This window comes from Anopheles bellator, chromosome 2 (genome assembly GCF_943735745.2).
Source record: "Anopheles bellator chromosome 2, idAnoBellAS_SP24_06.2, whole genome shotgun sequence".
In the NCBI taxonomy this organism is placed as follows: domain Eukaryota; kingdom Metazoa; phylum Arthropoda; class Insecta; order Diptera; family Culicidae; genus Anopheles; species Anopheles bellator.
Window position 1 is genome coordinate 1,840,661 of NC_071286.1, and position 18,464 is coordinate 1,859,124.

The following is an 18,464-nucleotide window of genomic DNA, read 5'->3' on the forward strand; positions in this document are numbered from 1 at the left end:
CGGCTGTAAGATGCGTACTAAGCCCACCAATAAAAGTACCATCACAATTTTTCCATCTGTCAATCGATTTGTATGAATTTGGATGTGCTTGAAACAGGAAAAACGCACCTTTCAAAGTATGTTACTAATAGATGTGACTGCATTGTATATTTTTAAATCACTTTGTTTCTCGACCATACTGTATTGGTAGACCTCGTTTGAGATGGCGGGTGCAACGAGATGGTGGACGAATGCCCTCGAACGCGAGTGGTGGAGGGAATCTTTATTGTAGGGCAGGACCGCTCGGGGATTGTGGTGGCCGGATAAGGAGACGAAAAAGTTCGTCCTCCTCGGTTGACGAAGATTTCTTTCCAAAAGTATTGCTAAGAAAAACAGAAACTCCATTTGGTTCTACCAGGATGCAGTTCGCGGCCCCCGTCATAAGTCCCACTTTGTGTGTGTTTTATATTCTTCCTATAGCCATCAGCAACAAACATGCGTCCTCTTTTTTAGCGTGGATGCCCACCGCGGCCCCATCAAGTCGCGTCCTACTTCCGATGTACGTGTCTCCTGCGCGAGTCGCAACTGTTAACTATGCTTTTGTTACTCATTACACATTAAGTAGTTGTGCGATTGCTGTGTACACGCGCGGCCCACCTGTTTAGGTGTTTGCCAACTGTCTGTTTAACTTTGTGTGTGTGGTTGATGCTGCCTATCTCATCTCGAGTCGTCAGAATGCAGATGCAGCTGCTCTCCGTATTCTAGTGTGCTAAAAGTGTCCCTCCCAAGTCGCGTACGCTGACGTTGTGGGGACAGCAAAAGGGATAACATATGAACAAAAACAACGCACTGGAGGTAAACCGAAGCAAAAGATAACACCCGGCCGGTGAATACTTGTGCCTAGCGGCGAAGGAAATGAAAAAACGCGAGTTAGAAAAGGTGCTACGTTTGCCTACATTCTCACTGTTTTTTTTCCCCTATCATTCATAGCTACACGAAACCATACTCCAATATGAAGTGAAGAACTAACGGCCACGCATCTTTGATGCTCTCTCTCTCTCTCTCTCTCTCTCTCTCGCTCGCTCTCTCTCTCTCTCTCTCTCTCTCTCTCTCTCTCGCTCTCTCTCTCGCTCTCTCTCTCTCTCTCTTACTCTCCCTTATAAGCACTGCCCTACTCGTTTCTACCATTTGTCCTAAGGTTTTTTGTTTTACGCTTTTCCGGCCTCCCCTCCGAACAGTGATCTTACCGACACAATAGTATTGCAGCCACCAGCGTTGTCGGTTGATGTGGAGATGCCACAACACGTCGTCATAGTAACAAGTAAAATCCGAACCGGTGACCGAACCGATTCACTCGAACACTACACTACACGCTATTTGAATGTCTCTACTCGTCTCGTCTAGTAATCTGTATAAGGGGATGTAAGGATATAAACGGGTAGTAGTAGTATGTAGTAGTAGAATCACAAATAGTAGTAGTAGTAGTTGTTGTTGTTGTGTAGTAGTAAGTAGTAAGGTAATGTTTTCGTTTTTGTTCGTTTTCCTGCTGCTCGTGGTTATCATAAAAGGAGAGAGAGAGAGAGAGCGATACAATACTCTCTGTATAAATGTTACAATAGGGACGAAGGAGGGGTAATTTTGCCTGTTTTTCTTCGTCTCCGGCACTAAGTTTGAGTTCCGGATACGGGTCAGCACATTAGCGGCGCGCCGCGACATCTGATGGCGCGCCGCTGAGTTGATGGAAGACGCGCCGCTGCGCTCGGCGCCGTTGCTATGCACACACACGCACACACACGATTTAAAAATTAAAATACACGTCAAACGTCGTTAGTGAGATTTTTCGCTTGCTGTGGGCTCCCCTCTCTAGTGGCGCGGGCGCGGACACCCTTCGCGGATGCGATTCGATTTCGGTTGCCGTTATTCCCTGCGCCGTGATGTGCGCAGCACGGCCGGCCATCATCAGATTTAAACTACAATAAAATTACTAATATAATTACTGCGTTTAAAGTAATAACATAATAATGCGCGCCAATGTGCACCAAAACGGGTCCTTCCCATCGTGCGTAGTAACCATAGCTACCGATAAATATTTCTCTCTCGCTCGCTCGGCCTTTCGCTTGCCCCTTCTCTCGCTCTTTCGCGCAGAGAAGAAAGGAAGCGGAGAAAAGGGCGGACCGTAAGTGGCCTTAACACTAGGTGCGTGTGGAGTGTGTTTGAGTATTCCGCCGGCCGCCGACGGGCCGGGCCGCCCGACCGCGCGCGCTCACTACATCTTGGGGAACATGGCCAAGATGGCGCCACAGATTTTCTGTGGGTTCGTCTCGTCCGGGTACATCTGCATGACGGTTTGCACCTGCTCCTCGGGAAAGATACTGGCCAGGTGGTAGTGCAAACGGCGCCGCTGGTCTTGCTGCTGCTGTTGCTGCTGCCGTGCGTGACTGCCGAGATTGATATGCGGTTCGGAGGACGACGCTGGCGGTGGCCCATTGTGCCACGGGCGGACCGTATCCGGGGCCGACGCGATGCGTGTCACGTGCTGCGCGTGCAACAAAATGTACAAAAAGCGTTGGTAAGCTACCCGTGTGGTCGGTTCGGTGGCTCAGTCAATGCGTACCTGGTGCGGTTCCCACTGCGAGGGAGGCGATGGCCGCGTGCCACCGCTCAGCGACGGAGCCAGTGGCCTGTGAGGTGACAGTTGAACGGCGGAATGGTGCTGGTGCTGCTGCTGCTGCTGCGGAGAGCCCTGGGCCTGTTGCGACTGCTGCTGCTGCTGCTGCTGCTGGAGCCTTTGCATCTGATAGATCCGCGGATCGCACCCAGCCGGATTGAGCGTCAGTTGACGCTGCAGCTTGCGGTGCAGATTGACGCTATCGACCAGGCCGGCGTTTGGATCGAGCCCCTCACCCGGCGGTTGCTGTTGCGACGGAGCCGGACGGGTCCACATTTGCGCCGCCGCACCATAACAGCCGGCGGTGGAATGTAGCATCGCCGAGTGCAGGCCACCGTACGTCGGTTCCTTAGAAATATTTTCTATGCTATGAGATTTGGGGAATATCTGCTGCACGTCCACCAGACTGCCGTGGCTGCTGCTGGCCGGGTGGTGCTGCGGTGGCGAAAGATCCCACGGCCGGTTACTGGCCACTGGAAGCGGCGGAGGTGCGAGGAAAGGCAACTGTTGCTGTGCTGGCGGTGGCCGAGCACCCGGATGATGCACGGGCGGTACCAGGTGATCCGAGGACAGACCTGGCCCGTACGTGTTGCTGTCGGGCGGTGGTACGTTCGACCTTGTGCGACCTGCAAAAAAATGCCGTAATGCCGTCAGAGAGTGGGCCAGGAATGGGAAAAAATCCGCCGCCACAACTTACACAGTGCTTTCCGCTTCTCGTTGATGGGACTAGTCTCGCTGCTGCTGTTGCTGAGCGGAACGCTAAGTGATTTGCCTTGGACCGCACTGCGGCCACCGCCGCCAGCATCGAGTCCACTGCGCGCCTGCAGGTGGCGGGCCGCGTACTCCGACAGCCGCTCGGTGACGGATTTGTGCGGTAGGCTGCCCCGCTCCGGGTGGTAGAACTTGCACTTATTACCATAGGTGCACTTCTTGCCGTACGGGCACGGAGGTGGCGGGTCGCCCTTGCGTGGCTGCATCCGCAGAAAGTTGTCCAACGTCGGCCCGGACCGGCCGAGTGGATCGTCCGGCGGCATGAAGCGATCGTTCACGAACGAGTACATCAGTACCCGCTCTTCGACGACCTTCTTGAACTCGGAGCTCTCCTGCACCAGATCCCGGTAGTTGTCGTTCGAGACGACGATTCCGTCGTTTTCTGCCGCGAGCTGGCACGAGAAAGGGCGGGGGGGGGAGAGCGATAAAGAGATGCCGTCGGGCGGTCGGTGCGCGCGATCTTACCTTCAGAATGTAGCGATCGTCGTAGCACACCATCCGCTTGCCGCCAACGAGCCGTGACGGGGTGAAGACGAGCATCCGCTCCTTTTCCAGCTCGCTCAGTATCTCGCCATCCTTGACCGGGTTGTCCGGCCGGGAGCTCTCCTTGCGCCACTTCGGCACAAACACCGTGATCTCTTTGTGGCCCCGGTTCTTGAACCAGTCCACACACAGCCGGATGCCGCGGCAGGAAAACACTTCCTTGTTGCCGTGGCTCATCGCCACGTTACTCCCGTCGATCACGATCGAGCGCAACGATTCCTCGCCACCACCAGCGCCTCCAGCGCCACCGATCGACCCCACCACCGGGTCCACGGCAGGGCGGTCTACCGCCAAACCGCGACCGGCAGCATCGCCCCCAGACCCCGCGTGGTGGCAGTCGATGATGAACTCGTTGCCACCTTTCGCTCCGGGCTGCGAACCGAGCTTGATCAGTTCCGCCAGCAGCTCGTTCTGGGCCGGGTTGGGACCGAGCCGCTGCAGTGCGGCCTGCACCAACCGCTCGGTGTAGCCGAGCTTCAGGGCGAACTCGACCCGCTGCTGGTACCCGGGCGAGTGCTCGGCCGCCGTCTCCAAGATGTCCGTCGCCCCGTGACCATGCTGCTGCTGGGGGGCCTGCTGATAGTGATGATGGCCGGCACTGCCGAGGCTCACGTATTCGGCAAACTCCTGGCCAAGGGTGTCGCTGGTCGTGCGGGACACCTGCTCGTGGGACAGGTCCTCGGCCTCGCAGTCACTGTCATAGCTCGAGTCTTCTGCCTCGTTCGTGCACAGCGAGTCGATGAATTGCTGCCGGGAGAGAGAACGCAACGCGCGCATTAGTACGGTCGAGCCCGATCGAACAGTAAACCTATCGAAAACCGCATCCCTCTCGCTCGACAAACGAGCACCAGACGAAAAATAACGTGTTACATTGAACCGGATCTTGGCCGCACGAATGACGACAGCCTCGTCTTCGCGCGCACCCACTGGACGGCGCTGTTTGCTGCTAAATATTGACCGCCGCCGAGTGGCTGCCAACGACCTTGGAGGGTGCGCGCGCGTCATTGTTGTTGTTGTTGTGGGGCCGCAACGATACCATTTCAACCCTCGCCTCCCGGGTGGCCACGACACATTATTATCACAACACGGTTTTGCGAACGATCATTTACCTTCTGACTGAAGCTGGATGTGATGAGCATTTTCAAGCACTTTTCTTCTACTTCTAGTCTTCTACTTATTGTCACTCCCCTGGAGCGCCTTAGGAACTGTTACGGGAACGCCAGACACCGGCTCGCGGATTGCCGAAGATGAGCTTAACTCATTGATTAATTCCGCACCACCACTCACACGATCGCGATCGCGATCTCAATCACAGGCGGCAGGGAGGGACGGCAGGTGTCCGTGTCCGGTCCACGACGCGGAGTCCACAGCACTGTGGGCGAGTGCCGAACCCAACGCGGATGTGATCCTCTCCGCTCTAGGCTCGCTCGCTGGAGGGCCCCCGGGGGTTAACCCCCCTTTTTTGGGATCGCCTGGCGCACAGACACACTCAAACGGCAACCCGGACTTTGGCGGAATGGAATGTACGAAATTTGCGTGACGTCACGCGATCGCCACCTCTCGCCACTCTTGCGATCGCGCCTGGTCTCTCTCACACTCTCTTACACGCATTCGCCGTAGATGCTGCCACCGGCGTGACGTCAGCGCGCCAGATCGTGCGATCGATCGTGCACGCGTTTCCGCTTGGTGCACTCACACCGACTGCAGAGCTTTCGGTTTCGATCGACGGGCCCACGATCGTGTACTATTCACTACTGCACTCGAAAGCCGTACACTCAGTACACTCTGCGCGATCGATCGTTTCACCTTTCTCTACGATCGCTCCTCCGCGATCGCACGCCAAAGTAAACATCCTCCTTCGGTGCGCCTGCACCGACAAGCGAACGAACGAAGGGCGCCGACACCCGTCTGGGGCTTGTTGATTTTGGCGCGGCGGCTTCGGGGGCACCCTCTAATCCGCCTGGCGCACTGCGCCACACACTGCGGACAAATCCGGGCGGGCGGCGCCGGGACGGCCAAATTCCACGCACACACGAGAAACAGCTTGCGGATCTGCGCGGCGACGAGCTCTCGGCCCGAACGGTGGACGGCGACTGTTTTCCATTCATTCAACGTAGCAAAATTTTAATTCCAATTTCTCGCCGTCCCCCGCTCCGAGGGGCGATCGCCATTGTGAGGGGGGGCTGCAGAAGACGGACACGATCGCGGTCACGAGTGGCCAAGCCGAGATTTTTGTGTGCGTGCGTGTCAGTGTGCGTCGCGCTTGGAGAAAGAGTTTTTGTTTCACTATCACTCTCTCTCTCTTGTGCTCTCCATCTCTCTTTCTCTCTCTCTCGTGCAGGTTGTTTTGTTGTGGCGCGACCCCTGCGCGCGGTTCTCACACGCGAACGAACCGGAACTGGTCGGCTGGCCCCCCCGGTTGAAGAAGATGATCACGTCATTCGCAGTTCTCTCGCTCGCTCGCTCGCTGAGACTGAGACGCCGAATGGGCCGCCCTTTGAAGGACTGGACATTGATAAGAGAGTTCATCTCCGGGTGTGTGCCAATCTTCGAAAGAGAGCCGGATCTCTACCCGCGTGCCCCCCACCCCGTCATCGCCGGCACGTTTCCGGCAACAGGGCGCCCATTAACGATCGCGCGTCGGGTCGGGGTGGGCGAAAGTTTTCCTTCGCCGCGATCGCGAGCCGTTCGCGGAACGTTTTCTCCCGGACCTCGGAGGCCAAGAAATCCCACGGCGGCGGAGCCATCCCGGTGTGGGCGTTTGAGAATGAGATTCGGACCCGGAACCCTCCCCCCGTTCGAAAGCCTCACAAGAGTCTTCGGCTTTATCTGATGTCGAAGAACGGCGATGCGGCCTTATCATCTGGCGTTAGCGTTCCAAATGTTATTGTTTTGAACGGGACGGAACACGGATGCAGCAGTGGCGTCAATGCTCCGTCCCCCGGTTTTCGGGGACGGATCTCGGGGCCAGGTGGCATGATACCGCTTATCAACAGTGACGTGCGCTGCGTCAGGTGCGCACGACCTTGAACATGCAGTTTTGGTTTGCACAAACCGGATGGCCCGGTGGCGGATTAGGAGGAGCGTCCGGAACGTCGGCCAATTTCGCCACATCACGCCCGGCACGTGCACGGCACGTCGTCGTCGATAAGCGCGCAATTTCACATCCGGATCCACGCGAGAAGATAAAAGGCGGCCCGATCGGCTCGAACTTTTCTCCCTTTCGCGTCAGGGCGACGAGCAGAGGGCGCTCTTTCTTTGGTCGCCGCGGTGTCGGTGAAAGTCCAGCTGACCGACGACGGCAGACGCACACAGACCGTCGGAGACAACCGGATCCCGATATCCGGCTTGCTCTCTCTCTCTCGCTCCCTCTCTCTCTCACTCGCACTCGCGCCCATTGCAAAGGGTTTGACAAATGGGTTTTTGAGTCCCCCGACCCCGCGGCCGGCAACCGGAAGTAGCGATCCGTACCGCGCAACCCGGGAGCCAGGAAAATCCGCAACACACGGGGGCACGGGCATGGACAATGCCCGGGGTGTGGGCATTGTGTACCAACAGGAGCGGAAAGAAGGCTTCGAGACGGACGGACACTTTCTCTCGGACCGGCGCACAGCAATTGAGGCGATCTTCCCCGATCGTGACCCGATCTCGTTTTGGGAATTCCGGCTTGAACTGCGATCGTGATCGTGGGGATATCCGGAAGGAGTTTCTTTAAGCAAGTACGATCAATCGATCGCCGAAACGCTTGAGTAGCCAAAATAGCCCCGACGATCAGGGAGGCAAATTGTTATCTAACAGTAATCGGTGTGAATGTCGTGGCCAAATACGGCTTTTTTCGTACTTGTTCCCGTCTGTCGTTTATCTCGCACATCGTGCTCGAACCCGGACTTGAAGCGAACTATATGACAGGCCGCGGCGTAACCTTTGCCCGGTGGCCAGCGAGTGCGATGGTCATTAGCTGGGATGGAGGATCGGAGTTTTATGATTTATGACGATCACACAGCGCGCACGTTGAGGAAGATCGTGACCGTGAGCGCAGGTGACTCCGATGACGCAAAACCGAGCCCATCAATGGCGCTACAGTTTCGCTACCCATAACGGCTCCAGAACGGGTTGACCGGCCGATCCGGGTTTCCCGTGGAAAAGAGAAATCGGGTGGCCGCCACGTCTTCGGTGCGATCGTGGAGAGCAGCGACGTGGGAAGTCGTCTAGAACCGCGTGCGCCACATGATCATCCTCTTCGGTGAGGTCTTTGGGTGGTGTAAAAAACCAAATCCGTGGCTACGAACGTGCGCGCCCCTGTGTTGGTGTTGGCCCGCTGCTGCGGCTGGCCTTTTTTATGCTGTGCTTTGCTAATGTTGGTTAGTTTATTGCACAAATTTAAACCCGGATGTGGCCGGAGAGCGCAGAGAGCGGCGAAAAGGCGAGTGATCAGGTGGGACCGGTCGGCCGGTGGGGGTCGTTGGATTGGACTCCTGACGATTAGAAACAAAACTCAAAAAACCCCGCCGCCGCCGCCGTGGAGCATAGAAACCCACGTTTCAGACAGTCAATATCTCTGGATCTTTCGATCGCCATAAGTGGTGAGCACATCGTTTCTAAACGTTTCTTCACCTTTCGCTGCTTGCCGGGGGTCTTTGCGCCGGCAGCCACAGGGAACCGCTTTGCATAACAACTCATCTTCACTTCTCCAAAGAACCGGCGATCATCCGGGCGATTCATTCCAGCGGTCCCCGTCTTTCGATACTTCGATCACCAACAGCGAAAGAGAGAGACAGAAAGGGGTGCAAAATCATGCGAGTATTTTCCGGTCGTGGGGCACCAGTTTGACCAGTAGCCACGTTGCGTGCAAACAGCGCCCTGCAGCACGACCGTGTTGTGGGGGCAACATTCGTACGGCTTGACCCACTTCTAGGCGTAGTTCTAAGCACGCTGGATAACGCTGGACAGCAGCGCCAAAGTGAAAGAGACATTCCAAAAGGACATTGGCGCACACGCAACCTTGGGAGCGAAGTGATCGCGAGAGCCGTCACGCTTTCGAGACGGCCACCGGCCGCGACAGTTGAAGCATAATGTTCTAAATTTAACCCAGTGACGACACTTTCCGCCGACGACGGTCAAGCCTCCATAGGCGCCTCCGGGGGGGGCTGTTCTTTGGTGCTCTCTTCTTCCCACATTCGTCGCTGGCCTGGCCGGGGGGGCGCGCGCATCTTCCGCAGCGGGGTCACTCAAGGAAATGATTGACCAGCTCTACGTCCAAAAGATGAGCCGTTGACGGATCATCGATGTTTGAAGATCATCCGATCGACGTTCCCTGACATAAAAAATATCCGGATTTAGCTTATAACTTTGAAAAGCCTTCGACATATTCTTGGAGCGGCCTCCCGTTACTTTTTGGCCACGGTAGCATTCGCTTGATTTTGACCAAACACGGAGAAAATGCAAAAAACTGTTTGAAAACCAGCCAAAGACCCCCTCCAGATCCCAAGATATGTGCCACCCGATTCCCGTACGTCCCATGACTACCGGTACGGCCGATGACGCAAATCAGAATGCCTGCCCACATGTGCTTCTTCCGCGACTGTTCTTTGATTAAGAGAACCTGGCCCAGGTTTGGCGCCCGAAAAAAGCAGACCACCGATAGTGGTGTGCAGCCAGCCAATATGGTTCAAAATTCGATTCAACCTTAATTCCGGACCCCGGTGGCTTTACTATCTCCATCAGGCGGTTCCCGAAACTCGCGACGGTCAACGATGCATCCTATCTTTATCAACGGAGCGGACGTCTTTCGGCGCGCTGATAACCGGCGCTGCCATCGCGCTATTGTTAGGCATGGGTGCGACGCTAACACATGTGGCCGTCGCCAGCAAATCAGTTGTGCCCCCCCCCCCCCCCGTCAAAGCGCATCGATAAGCGCGCCAGTTTATTGCCCAGTGCCAGTGCTTTGCGGTAACAACTTCCGAGCGGAACCGGTGTATGATTGATCGAGCCCGATTTCGGGAACCGGCCAATGGTAAGTCAATACGCTAAAACGGAGAAGAAGAAACAACGGAAGTATAGTAGACGATAGCTTATCAGTCGGGGGGTGGGGGCACATGCTACTGATATCCGTGCGGTTCTTCCGCTCGTATGACTTTAGATTGATTGGGAAACCCCTTCAAGGTGCCCATTCACCGGTTCCTTATCACGCGGCTGAGCCAACGGAAACTCATGATGCAGTTGCGTTTTTTTCGACCCTTCCAGCCCGTTGGTGCAGTTTGGGTGCAGCCCGGGGAGCCTGCTCTACGGTGCTCCGGGTTTACACGCTCAATCCCCCGGGCTGCGTCGCACGTTCATTTGTTGCCACTGCGTAAAACAATGCGGAGTGGCACGCAGCGAGAGCGCGCGGAGTGACGAAAAACAAGTTTCTTGTGCGACCCCGCGCCCGCACCCGCGCTCGCGCCATGCTGTCACGGGGAGCGCCCCAAACAAACCCATCCAGTCCCGTGTGGCTCACTTTACCTGTACATGAGTGATTAGGTCACCGTTGCTGCTGCTGCTGCTGCCCGTTGCCACGCTACCGCCCGCAGCGACCGGCTGACAACCAGAACCTTCGTCCACCAGCAGAAACGTAGCAAACGGCGACTGTGACTGCGACTGCTGCTGCTGTTCATCCTCGGGCGGCAGCACCACTTCCTGCAGCTGGACACCGAATATTGCGCTCAACTTTTCCCCGATGCTCGGCAGGGCCGCGAGATTCTTCCGTCGTACGCGCACCGTCAAGGGTGGTGGCCGTGGGAATAGCGCCGAGGGTTCACCACCGAGCCCACCGGTCAGGTTGTGCCTTTGATACGACGATATGACGGTGGCTGGTGGCGACAACGGCGACGGTGACGCGTGATGGTTGTGCTGCGAAGGATGCTTTAATTCCATCGTCGTTCGACAACCATTGCAGCCGCGCGCCGAGAGTCAATCCGCGCTGGGGGATCACAGATGAAAACGTCGCGTAGCCGTATCGTCACTGCGAAGCTGTAAAAGCTGCTCTCAGCTGCTACTACGACCGCACATCACGCGATTAAAGTTCGAACACAATCGATCGCATCGGCCGCTCCGGACTGACTTTTGCGCGATACGGAAAACTTTTACATTCCATCAACAAAACAGAAACGCACCGAGCGCACCAACACACGCGCGCACACACTGAGCGAAAACAACACGCTCTGTCACTGTGGTGCGTCCATTCGGAACTGCCGCGCGCGCCGCGACGGCAGGCACGGAAATTCGATTCAAACGTACCGTTAATTTCGTGCGCCGTTCCCGGCCGCACCGACTGTTTCTCTTCCAGTGACTACTAGACCACGGGAAGAAGTAATCCACGTGTTTGGTAAATAAAGTGGGAGCCACGCACTTGTGGGATGTAGACTTTCTTTTAAAATGAGTGCGAAAGTTTGTTTTATTGTAGAAGTGTCGGAGAGCGCTCTGCTGGGGCAGAGGGGTTTAGAGGATACTTTGTTACATTGCTTGACCCCAACCCGGAGCACTGTGATATGCGCGCGGCTCTGTGCTGTGGCGACGGAGCGCGTCGATCCTTACCCACACTCGGATTCTCGGTCGGCAATCGGTTCGGCATAACAGGGAAGAGAGCAGAATGTGTGTATTTTTTGAATGGTATTTTGTTTTATCGTTTTCCGTCATTTCTTCGCAGAAGGACACGGGCAAAATCGGATCTGAATAAGCTGTGTCTGTCTGACTTTCCCTCTGCTGGCGGCGTGGGAGGAGCTGCGTGTTACTGTGTGTCTCTCTCTCTGAAGTTTCCTGCGCTGGTGTGGTTCACTCGCCAACCCTTCTGGGCGACCTCCTATTGTGGTTCGGTTGGTTGTTGTGTCGCTGGTGTGGAATCGAAAGAAAAGATCGCGCGCGATTGTGTTTTTCGTCCGTTCGTTTCTCTTCAAATCGAACTGAGTACCCTCGTCTCAAACACAGTTCTGCACCGGGTGCTGGTTTGTGTGGCGCCGTTTGGCGTTTGTTTGAAATAAAGTTTTGGCCGTCCGTGTCTCGCGTCTTCTGTGTGTGTGGGTTGTTGTATATATATATATACTTTTATATATAGAATTTATACAAGTTTAAATTACCGCCCCAACATCGGACACCCCCTTTGTCATCCGTCGTCGTCGCCACCGTCGCCGCCACAACCGCTTGCTTTGTCTGCGCGGAGTGCAAAACACGTCGACCCCCTTCTATGTCCGAATCAAACAAAACTGCCCATCAAGAGGGCAAACACTCTGGGTAAAAACATTCCAGGCGACGCCCGGACATGCGCAACCCTACACCCTACACCCAACGGCGGCGGCGGCTAGGGACTTTGCTGACTGACAAAACAAACGACAGCCAGTTCCGGAACCGCCGCGCGACGCGCGCATATCCGGTGCGCGCACGCCCGTTTTCATCACTGGCGTCCTTTTATGCCTGGGCCGAAGGCGCTCTACTACTCTTTCTCGTTTCTTCCCTCTTCTGTTTAAAGCTTAACTGAATTGATCCACAACAAACACATCGCGCGGCCGCACAGGTTGAAACAGGTGTGCGCGCGATCCGCGGCGATCACATACTATTGGTGCACAAACGAAGCCATGTCTTCGTCGTGCGTCACAGACGCGATTGCCAAAAAGTGGCGCTCATTGTGCCATTGTTTTACCAGGACACCGGGGCACCGGAGGTCTCCACCACCGCCGCCGATCCGTATCCGATATTACAGCCTATACATAATATCTTCGCGCTTCGCCGGTGTGGCGAAGATTTCAACACGCTTCTATTCGCCTTGTTTAATAATTTTCCTTTTGTTCTCCCTACACAATCGATCCATTACAAGATCCCCACCAGAACCACGGATCGCACCGGCGCCTTCGGGTTCTCTTCGAAAAGCTCGTCAATTCTGGTTCCTAGATAAGACATACAAAATAAATTACATATTACTGCCATCCGCCGTCTCATGTTAACTGTGCGCTGCGCGTCCAACAGCAGCACCTGGTTGTGTCTGTGTGTGATCCTTGCCGCCCTGGCTGGTTCCTGCCATCCCGTCCCATCGGAACGGGGTCATCGACCGAGCGCGCAATGAAAATTGCAATTAAAAACACAACAAAAAACGATGCATAAATGGACTATTTTACAAAAATATCGTCTGTCTCTCTGTCTCTCTCCTCTCATCTGTGTGCTTTGCAAAGCGCGCAACAAAAGACGAAACAGTTCTCTGCCCTGCTCGGCTCTGGCCATCGGCCCGTCACTCCCCAATAAAAGGCCCCAGCTTTTTCGTCAATTGCATCCCCCTATTGCGCACGTTTCGCTTCGCCTAAATTAATCCGTCCCCAATTCTTCTATCGTCTTTGGCAGCCGCATGCGACATACCTCACAACACGGCACACACGCCCACACGCAACCCGCCGGAAACCGTGCGGACCACGCGCGCGTGCTAGGATCACAAAACTGTTGCACGGAAAGCGTACCACCGCATATGGCGGCGCTTCCACAAACTCGGTTTTTCTCTATTTCGTCGATTTCCCCGTTCAAAACGGATCGCCTTCCTAATGTTCGCGAATGACCATTGCATCCGCCTGAAGCACGGCGGCACACATACGTCTGTGCGGCGGTTTTGTCTCCCGTCCCGAGGCGTGCGTCCCCGGAACAACAGCCTAAAAGGTATGTTAAAAAATACACCGTGTGCTCTCTAAAATCGACAGTTCGGAAAAGGTTGATCATGGTGACGCGCGTTCCCGGTGTCGTGGATCGAAAATGTACAAACACGGGCGTCCTCCTTACAACCTCTTAAAATCTGTTTCATCTGTTCGCGCGCACCGCACCAAGCGATGGCGATAGTTGTTGCTACATTGCTTCCGTGATCGTCTGCTGCCTGCGTCAGGCGCTCTACTCCTAATCATCCCTTCGGAACATCATCTCTAGTGTCTATGGAAAGAGGAAAGTCGGTAGATCTCGTCCCCCGCCATCGCATTCGTGTGTGTCGATTGGTCTAATGGTTCCTTAAGTCATCGAGAGTCCGTCCAATAAATACAGGTGTTGATACGAGCGTAGTGTGTGGGGGTTTGTGTATGAATGGATTCCACTGCCGAAAACCTGCTATTGCCTGCAATGAATCCATCCCGCCTTATGTGGATTTAATCGAATTCTTCTTTGCCTAACAACGCTTCATTTCACTTGACAAAAAATTATACATTTACTCTCTAATAGTCTTCACCACGTTCGTAAGGGTGTTAACACATAATTACTCCTTGATGTAGTTCTCGGTTGCGCCTCCTCACACGGACAGCTATCCGTGGCCCGGGAAGTGGAGAAAAGTCTGTATTTCAAACTTCTCGAAACGCAAAACGCATTCCCCTACACGGGCGCTATCGTCTGTTGGCAAGTGCCTTCCAGTTATGGGTGTCAAATTAAGAATAGATCGTAACGCATCCCTCTCACAGTGTGGACAGCTTCCTCCGTGGGGTTCTCTCTATAAAGGATCGCGTCCCGTATAAATGCCCTAATTCGTCCGTCGCTGCCCATCATCGTGTCCGGCGCGGCTGGGGGAGAGGTCGGTCAGACCGTTCGTTGCCTCTAGCCTGAGCTGATAGGAAGGAAGGTAGAGATGAATGCCGCGTGTGCGTAAGCACGTTCGTCGTCTCGTCTTGAGTCTTCGTTTGTCTCTTGGTGTGTCCTGTGTGTGTGGTGTGTCGTGCGTCTGTCTGACTTCTTTTGACCAATCGTCGTAACCTCAAACCATGCACGCTCGCGCGCGCGTGCACCCCCGATACTCTGGTGCGGTTTAGAAGTTGAACCCGTCGCGGGGAATGTTCGGGTTCGGCGTGAACTGGAACGCATTCTCGTCCGACGCTGGTCTCAGATCGTCCAGAACGGCTTCGTCGGCCTGCCGGGGAAGAGAATCGGAATTCAGTTTATATTAACGGCAAGCCGCATCATCGGCACACCGGCACGATCGGGCAGGGAAAGCTCGCTTACATCCTCCGAGAAGAACTGCTCGATAATGTCATACGCGAGCTTGTAGATCTCGAGATTCTCGTGGTTCTGCAAGTTCTCGATCTTCGACACACCGTCACACTCCTCGATCAGATTAGCGATGTGCTCCGAGTGTGGCCCAGCCAGCTTCAGCATGTTGTTGATGCCATCAAGTATAACCTGTGGTGGCAGAAAGAAAGCAAAAACATCGTCAGTTCTTGCGAGCCTTCAACGATTCGCGGCGGGCCTACGACACATACGTTGATGACTTGGCTGTCTTGGCACATCAGCAGATCGCAGAACGGTGGAATGGCACCATCGTGTATCAGCTGTGCGACCTGGTCACGATTACCACTGATCGTGAGGTTGCTGATCGCCCAGGCGGCCTCCTTTTGTGTCTGGAACTCGCCGTGCTTCAGGTTGTCGATAATCTTCGGCAGCAAACCGGCATCGATGACGGCCTGCACCTGCGCCAGATTGCCCGCCGTGATGTTGGACAGGAACCAGACGGCCTCTTTGCGTATTTTGTCCTTGTTATGCGACAGCAGGTTGGGGAAGTGCGACAGGGCGTCACAGTTCAGCACCACCTATTGTTGTGCAGAGAAGAGAGCGTATACGAGCGTGTTAACGGAGATTCAAGTGGCCACAACGTCTGGTTCTGGGTTACCTGTGTTTGGTCGTCCGATCCGGTGACGATATTGCCGACCGCTCGCAGGGCAGCGGTCTGCACCTTCACTTCCACGTGCGAGAGGAGCGGAATCAGCTTCGGCACCACCCCACTATCGATCACCAGCTGGATCTGTTCGTTGCCACCGTCCGTCAGATAACTGAGCGCCCATACCGTGTCGACCAGGATGTTGATGTCCGTGTGGTGAATCAGCATGTTGAGGGCCGGCAGTATCTCGAGGATCGTCGCAACCGGTGGCGGCGGATCCTTGTTGCGACATAGGTTCACGATCACCCAGGTGACGTTGCGCAGGAAGGGGATCGGAATTTCCGGCTTGATGAACGACAGCAACGGCTTTACGACGCCGAGCTTGATCACGTAATCGCGCAGTGTTGGCCCATCGCCGATGATGTTGCCGAGCGCCCAGACGGCCTGCTCGCACACGTTCGGTGCAGGCGAACCGAGCAGACGGAGGAACAACGGCACGGCTCCGGCTCGCACGACCTGGTTCGTCTGCACGGCCGTACCGGACGCAATGTTGGTGAGGGCCCAGGCCGCCTCGAACTGCAGCACCTGGTTGTCGTCCTGCTCCAGACAATTGACTAAGATGGGAAGGATGCCACTTTCGATAAGATTATTGATAGGCGGATTGCGATCCGACGACAGTAGGCGGCGGGCTGCCTGCACGGCCGCCAACTGGCCGTCCTTGTCGCTGCTGTTGGCTGCCTTTTCGACCAGCTTCTTCAGATTCGACTGTAGCGTGTAGTCTTCCTCGTCCGTCGATTCCGCTGTGGTCTGGGGAACGTTGCGTCGCTTGAGGATCGTCTCTTCCCGTTTGTTTTTGCGCAGCTCCACCGTCACTTCGGTTCGCCGTCTTCGCATTTCCTGCATACACAACACGGGGTACGATAGATGAAGAGTTTGAGAACATATTCTTCGACACGCGGACATTCCATTCGACATTTCGCGTCCGTCGTCTATGCCTACTTTGCTACTGAACCGTAATCATAACTTTTTTTGACGTTCGAGAGGTCAAGTAAACGTTGCTTTCCTCCCCACATGCGCCCACCGGTAAACGGTTCCAAGTGAGTGACAGTGGAAGGTCAACGATGCTACAAATAACCACCTTCTCGGTGTGTCTCGAGCGTAGCGCGCGCGACCAGACCACCGTCAGAGTGCGCGCGATTGGCCTTCTTTTCCGCGAAACTTTAGAAATTCGCATCGCAGTAGCCAACCCACACCGAGCGACACATATCACTCGCTTCGCATGCACAGGCTCTCTACAAGGCTCTGTGCCGCGGCTCACTCTCTGGAGAGAAGAGAAGGAACAAATGCATACGCGATGATGGAATCCGGCCATTGCATAGAATTCACGGCAAACGCACGCACGCACATCACATTTATGATTGCGGCGGCGGTCCATCATCCGCGGGCGACGACGAAGATTCATCATCTCCGCAGCGGAATCGGGGTAGCACACAAAGGAACAGAAGGCACCGGACTGCCATCGGTCACCACCACCACACCAGCATCAATGTGCACGGCGTATTACCAACCATCCGCGCGACTGATACAGGCGCTTCGCGAGAGAAGAAATACATTTTTGCAACGATGAGTAAGAAGCCGAGAGGGGCCCTTCTTTTAAACTCCCCCGTGCGTTATCTGTGTAAAAACATTTCTTTTTGCTGGCTATGCCATTCCACAGCTCGCAAAAACATGCCACTCCGTATCGTTCCACGATTTTGCTGGAAGGATATTCACAAAACACCTTTTGCGTCTCTCGTACGCCATGGGTGAGCGAACCTAATACACTTTAGTGCGGGTAGTAAGGGCAAAAGCGGGGCGAGAACAGAATTGATTTCACTCTTTCACCATCTTTTGCGGGCCCCGAAAACGGCCCTCACTGGACGAACGCGGTGAAAAGCTGGCGGTATACTTACATCTTGATCTTTTCCTTTGTTTTTAAATCCTTGCATTCGATTTTTCGACTGCGGATCTATCGACGCCATTTTCGTTCGGAATTTTTATTTCTGCTGCTGCTGCTGTCTCGCGGCTACTGAACGAACGTGTGTGCTGTTCTCTGCTTCGCCCTAGCTCACCGCACACCAACAAAGCTCACTTCACTGGCTCTCGCTGCCTCACTCGCTCCTTTGCTTCACGTCGCACTTCGCTCTCGTTCACTCACACGAACTGAAACAGGATGGTGAGAATGGTGAGAACGATTTTTTTTTACTGAAGCCCAAATGAGACTGAATGATGAGAGGGAATACGGCGGCTGTCAAATTTTTCTACGCTAGGAATCGCGAATATTCTCTCACGCTCACTCACGGTCTCACCGTTCACCGTGCCTCTGGCTTCGATGGTCGGCTAACGAAGGATTCTTGCAACGCGTACATCTAATCATCGATCAGATGCCGGCGTGCAAACGAATACGCCGAATAATAATTACCCGTGCATGGATTCTTTTACGCCGATTTGCACGCTTTTCCTTAGCTATCGCTGACCACCTTCCAAACGAAGTGCGAGCACTGCTCAGCTTGACTGCTGCTGTCAAAAGGAACAAAACGCAGTCTGCAATGAATGCGTTTCATGACAGCGCTGTGTAGCCCTTGTAGCAAACGAAATTTGACGTCCTAAAGGAAACCAAGGAACGCATCGTGGCTAGGTTTTCAAAAAGATTTTTAAGTTTTATTATTTTATTCAGCTCTTCAAATGTATGAAATTATTTTGATATTGTCTGCTCAACCTAATTGTTACTGTGCACACTATGGCCCAATAGATTCCAGAATGTTTGGTCTGAGAAGCAGAAGAAACGCAAACCGACACTCACCGCGGCCGTTCACGGTTGACAATTGA

The 18,464-nt window shown here is 54.7% G+C and overlaps 2 protein-coding genes across 2 annotated transcripts; both read right to left on the minus strand.

Moving 5' to 3' along the window:
- Window positions 1-1,643: 1,643 nt before the first annotated feature.
- LOC131211722 (probable ribonuclease ZC3H12C) lies at window positions 1,644-10,873 on the minus strand. The gene is made up of 5 exons (XM_058205308.1): window positions 10,463-10,873; window positions 3,884-4,708; window positions 3,345-3,810; window positions 2,594-3,273; window positions 1,644-2,515 (listed from the first exon to the last, which is right to left on the minus strand). The coding sequence occupies exons 1-5, from the start codon at window positions 10,871-10,873 to the stop codon at window positions 2,246-2,248; spliced, it is 2,652 nt and encodes an 883-aa protein (XP_058061291.1). The 3' UTR covers window positions 1,644-2,245.
- A 518-nt stretch (window positions 10,874-11,391) lies between these two features.
- Window positions 11,392-18,158, minus strand: LOC131211615 (importin subunit alpha-3). Its single transcript, XM_058205169.1, has 6 exons — window positions 18,058-18,158; window positions 17,549-17,798; window positions 15,609-16,493; window positions 15,202-15,528; window positions 14,945-15,121; window positions 11,392-14,852 (listed from the first exon to the last, which is right to left on the minus strand). The coding sequence occupies exons 2-6, from the start codon at window positions 17,615-17,617 to the stop codon at window positions 14,751-14,753; spliced, it is 1,560 nt and encodes a 519-aa protein (XP_058061152.1). The 5' UTR covers window positions 17,618-17,798; window positions 18,058-18,158; the 3' UTR covers window positions 11,392-14,750.
- Window positions 18,159-18,464: the final 306 nt, after the last annotated feature.